General features: G+C 38.1%; 3 protein-coding genes and 1 pseudogene across 3 annotated transcripts; all 4 read right to left on the bottom strand.

Moving 5' to 3' along the window:
• Positions 1 to 683: 683 nt before the first annotated feature.
• LOC107939964 (pectate lyase-like) lies at positions 684 to 2,324 on the bottom strand (annotated as a pseudogene).
• Positions 2,325 to 3,938: 1,614 nt separating this feature from the next.
• Positions 3,939 to 5,631, bottom strand: LOC121217978 (pectate lyase). Its single transcript, XM_041094796.1, has 2 exons — positions 4,667 to 5,631; positions 3,939 to 4,575 (listed from the first exon to the last, which is right to left on the bottom strand). Exons 1-2 carry the CDS (start codon positions 5,504 to 5,506, stop codon positions 4,111 to 4,113), a joined length of 1,305 nt encoding a protein of 434 aa, XP_040950730.1. The 5' UTR covers positions 5,507 to 5,631; the 3' UTR covers positions 3,939 to 4,110.
• Positions 5,632 to 7,307: 1,676 nt separating this feature from the next.
• On the bottom strand, positions 7,308 to 8,945 carry LOC107939966 (pectate lyase). The gene is made up of 2 exons (XM_041094795.1): positions 7,981 to 8,945; positions 7,308 to 7,888 (listed from the first exon to the last, which is right to left on the bottom strand). Exons 1-2 carry the CDS (start codon positions 8,818 to 8,820, stop codon positions 7,424 to 7,426), a joined length of 1,305 nt encoding a protein of 434 aa, XP_040950729.1. The 5' UTR covers positions 8,821 to 8,945; the 3' UTR covers positions 7,308 to 7,423.
• Positions 8,946 to 10,623: 1,678 nt separating this feature from the next.
• Positions 10,624 to 12,213, bottom strand: LOC107939970 (pectate lyase). Its single transcript, XM_041094794.1, has 2 exons — positions 11,297 to 12,213; positions 10,624 to 11,204 (listed from the first exon to the last, which is right to left on the bottom strand). Exons 1-2 carry the CDS (start codon positions 12,134 to 12,136, stop codon positions 10,740 to 10,742), a joined length of 1,305 nt encoding a protein of 434 aa, XP_040950728.1. The 5' UTR covers positions 12,137 to 12,213; the 3' UTR covers positions 10,624 to 10,739.
• Positions 12,214 to 12,576: the final 363 nt, after the last annotated feature.

Here is a 12,576-nt window from a genome sequence, read left to right as displayed (position 1 = left end):
TCTTAAAGAAATCTAACTCATACACCACCTTAAATACATACTTGATGTCTCCATTATAAATGTTGTTCTAGAAAATCAATTTAGTTCTTGGTGATGCAAGAACACCTGGTGGAATCACCGTTGCGATTGCATTATTATGAATATTACTATATGAGGAATGCTCATGATTCTTGTTTCTTTCTTTTCTCACTTTGATGTGTTTTGACAAATGACTAATTACCCGAATATGTAAGTCGGGACATACAAAATTTATAGAAACTAAATGGTCTCGCGATTGTTAAAATTTTTAATTAATAACGCAACTTTAGTTCTAACCAAATATTTTATTTCATTACTTTCCATTCCTGTCATGAAATGATTGGTGACGCATAGCGAATTCTAAACTCACTTCAAACTGAAGGTTTCCACAAATCCAAAACAACCTTGCAATAGAATATATATACTAGATATGTTAGATTAATGTATTTGATTGATTTGGTGCCTACACCAACTAAAGATTGAGGAAAACACCATGATAATCAATGTTATTATTGTTACTTTATTTCAAACCACACATTTCATTATTCATTATATGTTATTTTCAAACAAACATTTATGTTAAAAATTTCTGATTTCCACAGTTATGCGTTCGAAAAAAATTGTGATTATCTATTAGTAGGAGAGAAGAAGAGAATAGGGTGGGATCGCATAAAAGAAAATTTACTGACAATCATTCAGAAAAGATACCAAATGTACTATGCTTGGGTATCAAATATTGTACGTAAAAAAGGGAGGACATATGCATATAAGAATAGCGTTTTTAGCAAGGACGGCCGATTGTGCAGCTTAGTGGTCCGGCATACTTTGTGAGTTCGGGGACCATTTGACCGGGCTTGAAAGGCATCATTTTGTCGGCACCAAATTGCTTCCTGGCACTTGGATTACCGGATGGTGTAAAAAAGGCACCGTTCTCGAAGTGGTCACCTTGCGATACCCAATTCCAATTCTTCCACTGTCCCGGCTTTAAGAGGCCCCTACAGGTCACCTCTTTAGCCCCAAAGCCTGGCGCTGAATACCTATTTCCCTGGCTGATAATTGTAGGGTTGCTGGTGCCGCCAATGGCATACAGGAACCAGTGATTGTAGTCATTGTTGACGACATGAATAAAACCAAATCGGCACTTAGGCATCCTCTCTACCAATCCTTTACCGAAGTGGTTCAAAGCAACAGTGACCTGCATCTTCTTGTCGGCACTGTAAGAGTCGCTTGCTCCAAACAACATCACCTGTAAATTTTTTCATTTCAATTGTATTATTTTTGTCAATCAAAAAATTCCTCATCGTGCGTAGTTTAAAATTGAAAGGAAAGTAAGCTTACATCGTTATGGTCAGTGAAGTGGCAGTTAGAAACGGTAACGGTAGTTGATCCTTGAACGACATCGATAAGGCCATCGGTGCAATGGTGAAGGGCAAGATGGTCAAGCCAAACATTGGTTGATCCGAAAATAAACACCCCGTCTCCGTCGCTGTCACCCGTAACCCATGGTGGTTTTCACCATCCTTGATCTTGCCACCCTTGGCGGGAATAATGTGATGGATTTGAAGGCCATGGATAATGAAATTCTTCACAAATTGGATAGTGATACCAGCACCATTACAAATTTCCACATTGGCTCCCCTCGCATCAATGGTCTTATCACTTGTAACAATGAGCTCCTGTTGCAGCTTGATGGTCATGGACCCTTTGAAAGTGATCCAAAGTGGTCCAGTTTGGGTGACAGCATGACGCAGAGTTCCAGGCTTGGGGTCAGCAGCATTATCAATAGGGTCAGTGACCACGTAAAACTCACCATCCTTTCCACCGGTAGTACCTCGAGCAAATCCAGGGGCACAGTTGGCCAACTTCTTCCTATTCTTTTCCCAGTCAGGATCACATCGCCAGCAACTGTCAACGTGGTTGGTAACCTCACAGGGACCCTTTTTTGATTCTGCCAACACCCTTTTGGTGATATAAAACTCGAGCATGGTCCTAGAGAAGTGGTCATTGTAATGGCGGACCACCTCCTCCGGGTTGGAGTGATAGGCCTTGTCCAGGTTCTCAATGGCTTCCAATTCTCGTGCCGTCCAGTACTCGTCATACTCAGCGATATGAGCTTCTAGGGTTGGGATTATGACAACAAATAAAAACAGAAAGAAACTATAACTAGAAATACCCATAGTGGTTCTTATTTTAAGTATCAAAGCCTAGCTCTTGGAAACAACTGGTTGGATGCAAACAGGACCCTAATAGGACAGGAGAGACAAGCTACGGCACCAAAAACTTGAACTCGAGCATGATTTGCTTGGAACACCATCATTATGTCACTATTTATAGTACACCGGGATTCATGAAAATTTCCAAATTTACAAAACACACTTGGCTACTAGTGTTTTAAGTGCGTAAAAAATGGTTGGATTTTGTTTCCTTTTTTTTGGATAGAAACAGTTGAGGTTTTCTTGCATTTTTTAGACCATTCTAAACGTCTAATTTCAGAAATTACAAAAAAAAACTCTAATTATCCTCCAATCCCTTTACTCTTCAACATTTCCAGATGAAACCTCTCTCCTTTCAATTTCAAGATTTTAATCCTTGCACTTGGTTGATTTAAAAAATAAAAGTTCAATTGGTAAGAGAGTTTATTATTTCTCTCAAATCTGAATATGTGATATGAATTGGACTCTAATTTATTACTTGGACCTTTGAATATAAAAGCACTATGTATTCAAATTTTAAAAGTCTAAAAGAGTACAGAGATTCGAGTGTATATTGAACCTCTGTGGTGATTTTTAATGCATATTTCATTATTGTTACAATCTATACTAACATTTATTGAAGTCCTTAACTAATTCGGTGACATGAGTCGATCGAGCATCGACTCTATTACGGAAATTAGAAATACATTCCTTTCATGTTTAAAATAAGTTATATTATTGAAGGTTATTTTAATTCTTATTGTTTTAAAAGAATATAAAATATGTTGTCGAAGGGATTTGAACCCAAATCAATTATTATGCTAGTAAAACCATAAATTTAACACTGTACCAAGACATTGATTTTCTTTTTTGATTTTCAAATTTGTTAAGCATACTTTATTATGTCCATCAATTATAAATATCTATACGATTATTTAAGCCCTTACTAAGCTGATACCACGCGTCAACTATGGAGCAACTCAAAACATAGGTGCTGAATTATTAATCCTATGTCCTCTCGGCTTTGCAAGTTTTTTTGCTTCGGTATTTGACTTTATACTGGTAAAAGCAATGTCTTGGGCGGCTCCCCGACCCCCGCTGAGTCTTAAAGAAATCTAACTCATACACCACCTTAAATACATACTTGATGTCTCCATTATAAATGTTGTTCTAGAAAATCAATTTAGTTCTTGGTGATGCAAGAACACCTGTGGAATCACCGTTGCGATTGCATTATTACGAATATTACTATATGAGGAATGACCATGATCTTGTTTCTTTCTTTTCTCACTTTGATGTGTTTTGACAAATGACTAATTACCCGAATATGTAAGTCGGGACATGCAAAATTTATAGAAACTAAATGGTCTCGCGATTGTTAAAATTTTTAATTAATTACGCAACTTTAGTTCTAACCAAATATTTTATTTCATTAATTTCCATTCCTGTCATGAAATGATTGGTGACGCATAGCGAATTCTAAACTCACTTCAAACTGAAGGTTTCCACAAATCCAAAAAAACCTTGCAATAGAATATATATACTAGATATGTTAGATTAATGTATTTGATTGATTTGGTGCCTACACCAACTAAAGATTGATGAAAACACCATGATAATCAATGTTATTATTGTTACTTTATTTCAAACCACACATTTCATTATTCATTATATGTTATTTTCAAACAAACATTTATGTTCTAAATTTATGATTTCCACAGTCACGCGTGCGAAAAAAATTGTGATTATCTATTACTAGGAGAGAAGAAGAGAATAGGGTGGGATCGCATAAAAGAAAATTTACTGACAATCATTCAGAAAAGATACCAAATGTACTATGCTTGGGTATCAAATATTGTACGTAAAAAAGGGAGGACAAATGCATATAAAAATAGCATTTTTAGCAAGGACGGCCGATTGTGCAGCTTAGTGGTCCGGCATACTTTGTGAGCTCGGGGACCATTTGACCAGGTTTGAAAGGCATCATTTTGTCGGCGCCAAATTGCTTGCTGGCACTTGGATTACCTGATGGTGTAAAAAAGGCACCGTTCTCGAAGTGGTCACCTTGTGATACCCAATTCCAATTCTTCCACTGTCCCGGCTTTAAGAGGCCCCTACAGGTCACCTCTTTAGCCCCAAAGCCTGGCGCTGAATACCTATTTCCCTGGCTGATAATTGTAGGGTTGCTGGTGCCGCCAATGGCATACAGGAACCAGTGATTGTAGTCATTGTTGACGACATGAATAAAACCAAATCGGCACCTAGGCATCCTCTCTACCAATCCTTTACCGAAGTGGTTCAAAGCAACAGTGACCTGCATCTTCTTGTCGGCACTGTAAGAGTCGCTTGCTCCAAACAACATCACCTGTAATTTTTTTCATTTCAATTGTATTATTTTTGTCAATCAAAAATTCCTCATCGTGCGTAGTTTAAAATTGAAAGGAAAGTAAGCTTACATCGTTATGGTCAGTGAAGTGGCAGTTAGAAACGGTAACGGCAGTTGATCCTTGAACGACATCGATAAGGCCATCGGCGCAATGGTGAAGGGCAAGATGGTCAAGCCAAACATTGGTTGATCCGAAAATAGACACCCCGTCTCCGTCGCTGTCACCCCGTAACCCATGGTGGTTTTCACCATCCTTGATCTTGCCACCCTTGGCGGGAATAATGTGATGGATTTGAAGGCCATGGATAATGATATTCTTCACAAATTGGATAGTGATACCAGCACCATTACAAATTTCCACATTGGCTCCCCTCGCATCAATGGTCTTATCACTTGTAACAATGAGCTCCTGTTGCAGCTTGATGGTCATGGACCCTTTGAAAGTGATCCAAAGTGGTCCAGTTTGGGTGACAGCATGACGCAGAGTTCCAGGCTTGGGGTCAGCAGCATTATCAATAGGGTCAGTGACCACGTAAAACTCACCATCCTTTCCACCGGTAGTACCTCGAGCAAATCCAGGGGCACAGTTGGCCAACTTCTTCCTATTCTTTTCCCAGTCAGGATCACATCGCCAGCAACTGTCAACGTGGTTGGTAACCTCACAGGGACCCTTTTTTGATTCTGCCAACACCCTTTTGGTGATATAAAACTCGAGCATGGTCCTAGAGAAGTGGTCATTGTAATGGCGGACCACCTCCTCCGGGTTGGAGTGATAGGCCTTGTCCAGGTTCTCAATGGCTTCCAATTCTCGTGCCGTCCAGTACTCGTCATACTCAGCGATATGAGCTTCTAGGGTTGGGATTATGACAACAAATAAAAACAGAAAGAAACTATAACTAGAAATACCCATAGTGGTTCTTATTTTAAGTATCAAAGCCTAGCTCTTGGAAACAACTGGTTGGATGCAAACAGGACCCTAATAGGACATGAGAGACAAGCTACGGCACCAAAAACTTGAACTCGAGCATGATTTGCTTGGAACACCATCATTATGTCACTATTTATAGTACACCGGGATTCATGAAAATTTCCAAATTTACAAAACACACTTGGCTACTAGTGTTTCAAGTGCGTAAAAAATGGTTGGATTTTGTTTCCTTTTTTTTGGATAGAAACAGTTGAGGTTTTCTTGCATTTTTTAGACCATTCTAAACGTCTAATTTCAGAAATTACAAAAAAAAATCTCTAATTATCCTCCAATCCCTTTACTCTTCAACATTTCCAGATGAAACCTCTCTCCTTTCAATTTCAAGATTTTAATCCTTGCACTTGGTTGATTTAAAAAATAAAAGTTCAATTGGTAAGAGAGTTTATTTATTTCTCTCAAATCTGAATATGTGATATGAATTGGACTCTAATTTATTACTTGGACCTTTGAATATAAAAGCACTATGTATTCAAATTTTAAAAGTCTAAAAGAGTAAGAGATTCGAGTGTATATTGAACCTCTGTGGTGATTTTTAATGCATATTTCATTATTGTTACAATCTATACTAACATTTATTGAAGTCCTTAACTAATTCGGTGACATGAGTCGATCGAGCATCGACTCTATTACGGAAATTAGAAATACATTCCTTTCATGTTTAAAATAAGTTATATTATTGAAGGTTATTTTAATTCTTATTGTTTTAAAAGAATATAAAATATGTTGTCGAAGGGATTTGAACCCAAATCAATTATTATGCTAGTAAAACCATAAATTTAACACTGTACCAAGACATTGATTTTCTTTTTTATTTTCAAATTTGTTAAGCATACTTTATTATGTCCATCAATTATAAATATCTATACGATTATTTAAGCCCTTACTAAGCTGATACCACGCGTCAACTATGGAGCAACTCAAAACATAGGTGCTGAATTATTAATCCTATGTCCTCTCGGCTTTGCAAGTTTTTTTGCTTCGGTATTTGACTTTATACTGGTAAAAGCAATGTCTTGGGCGGCTCCCCGACCCCCGCTAAGTCTTAAAGAAATCTAACTCATACACCACCTTAAATACATACTTGATGTCTCCATTATAAATGTTGTTCTAGAAAATCAATTTAGTTCTTGGTGATGCAAGAACACCTGGTGGAATCACCGTTGCGATTGCATTATTACGAATATTACTATATGAGGAATGACCATGATTCTTGTTTCTTTCTTTTCTCACTTTGATGTGTTTTGACAAATGACTAATTACCCGAATATGTAAGTCGGGACATGCAAAATTTATAGAAACTAAATGGTCTCGCGATTGTTAAAATTTTTAATTAATTACGCAACTTTAGTTCTAACCAAATATTTTATTTGATTAATTTCCATTCCTGTCATGAAATGATTGGTGACGCATAGCGAATTCTAAACTCACTTCAAACTGAAGGTTTCCACAAATCCAAAAAAACCTAGCAATAGAATATATATACTAGATATGTTAGATTAATGTATTTGATTGATTTGGTGCCTACACCAACTAAAGATTGATGAAAACACCATGATAATCAATGTTATTATTGTTACTTTATTTCAAACCACACATTTCATTATTCATTATATGTTATTTTCAAACAAACATTTATGTTCTAAATTTATGATTTCCACAGTCACGCGTGCGAAAAAAATTGTGATTATCTATTACTAGGAGAGAAGAAGAGAATAGGGTGGGATCGCATAAAAGAAAATTTATTGACAATCATTCAGAAAAGATACCAAATGTACTATGCTTGGGTATCAAATATTGTACGTAAAAAAGGGAGGACAAATGCATATAAAAATAGCATTTTTAGCAAGGACGGCCGATTGTGCAGCTTAGTGGTCCGGCATACTTTGTGAGCTCGGGGACCATTTGACCAGGTTTGAAAGGCATCATTTTGTCGGCGCCAAATTGCTTGCTGGCACTTGGATTACCTGATGGTGTAAAAAAGGCACCGTTCTCGAAGTGGTCACCTTGTGATACCCAATTCCAATTCTTCCACTGTCCCGGCTTTAAGAGGCCCCTACAGGTCACCTCTTTAGCCCCAAAGCCTGGCGCTGAATACCTATTTCCCTGGCTGATAATTGTAGGGTTGCTGGTGCCGCCAATGGCATACAGGAACCAGTGATTGTAGTCATTGTTGACGACATGAATAAAACCAAATCGGCACCTAGGCATCCTCTCTACCAATCCTTTACCGAAGTGGTTCAAAGCAACAGTGACCTGCATCTTCTTGTCGGCACTGTAAGAGTCGCTTGCTCCAAACAACATCACCTGTAATTTTTTTCATTTCAATTGTATTATTTTTGTCAATCAAAAAATTCCTCATCGTGCGTAGTTTAAAATTGAAAGGAAAGTAAGCTTACATCGTTATGGTCAGTGAAGTGGCAGTTAGAAACGGTAACGGCAGTTGATCCTTGAACGACATCGATAAGGCCATCGGCGCAATGGTGAAGGGCAAGATGGTCAAGCCAAACATTGGTTGATCCGAAAATAGACACCCCGTCTCCGTCGCTGTCACCCCGTAACCCATGGTGGTTTTCACCATCCTTGATCTTGCCACCCTTGGCGGGAATAATGTGATGGATTTGAAGGCCATGGATAATGATATTCTTCACAAATTGGATAGTGATACCAGCACCATTACAAATTTCCACATTGGCTCCCCTCGCATCAATGGTCTTATCACTTGTAACAATGAGCTCCTGTTGCAGCTTGATGGTCATGGACCCTTTGAAAGTGATCCAAAGTGGTCCAGTTTGGGTGACAGCATGACGCAGAGTTCCAGGCTTGGGGTCAGCAGCATTATCAATAGGGTCAGTGACCACGTAAAACTCACCATCCTTTCCACCGGTAGTACCTCGAGCAAATCCAGGGGCACAGTTGGCCAACTTCTTCCTATTCTTTTCCCAGTCAGGATCACATCGCCAGCAACTGTCAACGTGGTTGGTAACCTCACAGGGACCCTTTTTTGATTCTGCCAACACCCTTTTGGTGATATAAAACTCGAGCATGGTCCTAGAGAAGTGGTCATTGTAATGGCGGACCACCTCCTCCGGGTTGGAGTGATAGGCCTTGTCCAGGTTCTCAATGGCTTCCAATTCTCGTGCCGTCCAGTACTCGTCATACTCAGCGATATGAGCTTCTAGGGTTGGGATTATGACAACAAATAAAAACAGAAAGAAACTATAACTAGAAATACCCATAGTGGTTCTTATTTTAAGTATCAAAGCCTAGCTCTTGGAAACAACTGGTTGGATGCAAACAGGACCCTAATAGGACATGAGAGACAAGCTACGGCACCAAAAACTTGAACTCGAGCATGATTTGCTTGGAACACCATCATTATGTCACTATTTATAGTACACCGGGATTCATGAAAATTTCCAAATTTACAAAACACACTTGGCTACTAGTGTTTCAAGTGCGTAAAAAATGGTTGGATTTTGTTTCCTTTTTTTTGGATAGAAACAGTTGAGGTTTTCTTGCATTTTTTAGACCATTCTAAACGTCTAATTTCAGAAATTACAAAAAAAAATCTCTAATTATCCTCCAATCCCTTTACTCTTCAACATTTCCAGATGAAACCTCTCTCCTTTCAATTTCAAGATTTTAATCCTTGCACTTGGTTGATTTAAAAAATAAAAGTTCAATTGGTAAGAGAGTTTGTTTATTTCTCTCAAATCTGAATATGTGATATGAATTGGACTCTAATTTATTACTTGGACCTTTGAATATAAAAGCACTATGTATTCAAATTTTAAAAGTCTAAAAGAGTACAGAGATTCGAGTGTATATTGAACCTCTGTGGTGATTTTTAATGCATATTTCATTATTGTTACAATCTATACTAACATTTATTGAAGTCCTTAACTAATTCGGTGACATGAGTCGATCGAGCATCGACTCTATTACGGAAATTAGAAATACATTCCTTTCATGTTTAAAATAAGTTATATTATTGAAGGTTATTTTAATTCTTATTGTTTTAAAAGAATATAAAATATGTTGTCGAAGGGATTTGAACCCAAATCAATTATTATGCTAGTAAAACCATAAATTTAACACTGTACCAAGACATTGATTTTCTTTTTTGATTTTCAAATTTGTTAAGCATACTTTATTATGTCCATCAATTATAAATATCTATACGATTATTTAAGCCCTTACTAAGCTGATACCACGCGTCAACTATGGAGCAACTCAAAACATAGGTGCTGAATTATTAATCCTATGTCCTCTCGGCTTTGCAAGTTTTTTTGCTTCGGTATTTGACTTTATACTGGTAAAAGCAATGTCTTGGGCGGCTCCCCGACCCCCGCTGAGTCTTAAAGAAATCTAACTCATACACCACCTTAAATACATACTTGATGTCTCCATTATAAATGTTGTTCTAGAAAATCAATTTAGTTCTTGGTGATGCAAGAACACCTGGTGGAATCACCGTTGCGATTGCATTATTACGAATATTACTATATGAGGAATGACCATGATTCTTGTTTCTTTCTTTTCTCACTTTGATGTGTTTTGACAAATGACTAATTACCCGAATATGTAAGTCGGGACATGCAAAATTTATAGAAACTAAATGGTCTCGTGATTGTTAAAATTTTTAATTAATTACGCAACTTTAGTTCTAACCAAATATTTTATTTCATTAATTTCCATTCCTGTCATGAAATGATTGGTGACGCATAGCGAATTCTAAACTCACTTCAAACTGAAGGTTTCCACAAATCCAAAAAAACCTTGCAATAGAATATATATACTAGATATGTTAGATTAATGTATTTGATTGATTTGGTGCCTACACCAACTAAAGATTGATGAAAACACCATGATAATCAATGTTATTATTGTTACTTTATTTCAAACCACACATTTCATTATTCATTATATGTTATTTTCAAACAAACATTTATGTTCTAAATTTATGATTTCCACAGTCACGCGTGCTAAAAAAATTGTGATTATCTATTACTAGGAGAGAAGAAGAGAATAGGGTGGGATCGCATAAAAGAAAATTTATTGACAATCATTCAGAAAAGATACCAAATGTACTATGCTTGGGTATCAAATATTGTACGTAAAAAAGGGAGGACAAATGCATATAAAAATAGCATTTTTAGCAAGGACGGCCGATTGTGCAGCTTAGTGGTCCGGCATACTTTGTGAGCTCGGGGACCATTTGACCAGGTTTGAAAGGCATCATTTTGTCGGCGCCAAATTGCTTGCTGGCACTTGGATTACCTGATGGTGTAAAAAAGGCACCGTTCTCGAAGTGGTCACCTTGTGATACCCAATTCCAATTCTTCCACTGTCCCGGCTTTAAGAGGCCCCTACAGGTCACCTCTTTAGCCCCAAAGCCTGGCGCTGAATACCTATTTCCCTGGCTGATAATTGTAGGGTTGCTGGTGCCGCCAATGGCATACAGGAACCAGTGATTGTAGTCATTGTTGACGACATGAATAAAACCAAATCGGCACCTAGGCATCCTCTCTACCAATCCTTTACCGAAGTGGTTCAAAGCAACAGTGACCTGCATCTTCTTGTCGGCACTGTAAGAGTCGCTTGCTCCAAACAACATCACCTGTAATTTTTTTCATTTCAATTGTATTATTTTTGTCAATCAAAAAATTCCTCATCGTGCGTAGTTTAAAATTGAAAGGAAAGTAAGCTTACATCGTTATGGTCACTGAAGTGGCAGTTAGAAACGGTAACGGCAGTTGATCCTTGAACGACATCGATAAGGCCATCGGCGCAATGGTGAAGGGCAAGATGGTCAAGCCAAACATTGGTTGATCCGAAAATAGACACCCCATCTCCGTCGCTGTCACCCCGTAACCCATGGTGGTTTTCACCATCCTTGATCTTGCCACCCTTGGCGGGAATAATGTGATGGATTTGAAGGCCATGGATAATGATATTCTTTACAAATTGGATAGTGATACCAGCACCATTACAAATTTCCACATTGGCTCCCCTCGCATCAATGGTCTTATCACTTGTAACAATGAGCTCCTGTTGCAGCTTGATGGTCATGGACCCTTTGAAAGTGATCCAAAGTGGTCCAGTTTGGGTGACAGCATGACGCAGAGTTCCAGGCTTGGGGTCAGCAGCATTATCAATAGGGTCAGTGACCACGTAAAACTCACCATCCTTTCCACCGGTAGTACCTCGAGCAAATCCAGGGGCACAGTTGGCCAACTTCTTCCTATTCTTTTCCCAGTCAGGATCACATCGCCAGCAACTGTCAACGTGGTTGGTAACCTCACAGGGACCCTTTTTTGATTCTGCCAACACCCTTTTGGTGATATAAAACTCGAGCATGGTCCTAGAGAAGTGGTCATTGTAATGGCGGACCACCTCCTCCGGGTTGGAGTGATAGGCCTTGTCCAGGTTCTCAATGGCTTCCAATTCTCGTGCCGTCCAGTACTCGTCATACTCAGCTATATGAGCTTCTAGGGTTGGGATTATGACAACAAATAAAAACAGAAAGAAACTATAACTAGAAATACCCATAGTGGATCTTATTTTAAGTATCAAAGCCTAGCTCTTGGAAACAACTGGTTGGATGCAAACAGGACCCTAATAGGACATGAGAGACAAGCTACAGCACCAAAAACTTGAACTCGAGCATGATTTGCTTGGAACACCATCATTATGTCACTATTTTTAGTACACCGGGATTCATGAAAATTTCCAAATTTACAAAACACACTTGGCTACTAGTGTTTCAAGTGCGTAAAAAATGGTTGGATTTTGTTTCCTTTTTTTGGATAGAAACAGTTGAGGTTTTCTTGCATTTTTTAGACCATTCTAAACGTCTAATTTCAGAAATTACAAAAAAAAATCTCTAATTATCCTCCAATCCCTTTACTCTTCAACATTTCCAGATGAAACCTCTCTCCTTTCAATTTCAAGATTTTAATCCTTGCACTTGGTTGATTTAAAAAATAAAA

The sequence above is a fragment of the Gossypium hirsutum genome, chromosome D05 (assembly GCF_007990345.1).
Source record: "Gossypium hirsutum isolate 1008001.06 chromosome D05, Gossypium_hirsutum_v2.1, whole genome shotgun sequence".
Taxonomy (NCBI): Eukaryota; Viridiplantae; Streptophyta; class Magnoliopsida; order Malvales; family Malvaceae; genus Gossypium; species Gossypium hirsutum.
The sequence above is the reverse complement of the archived record's forward strand: the minus strand, read 5'-3'. Positions and strand labels throughout refer to the sequence as shown.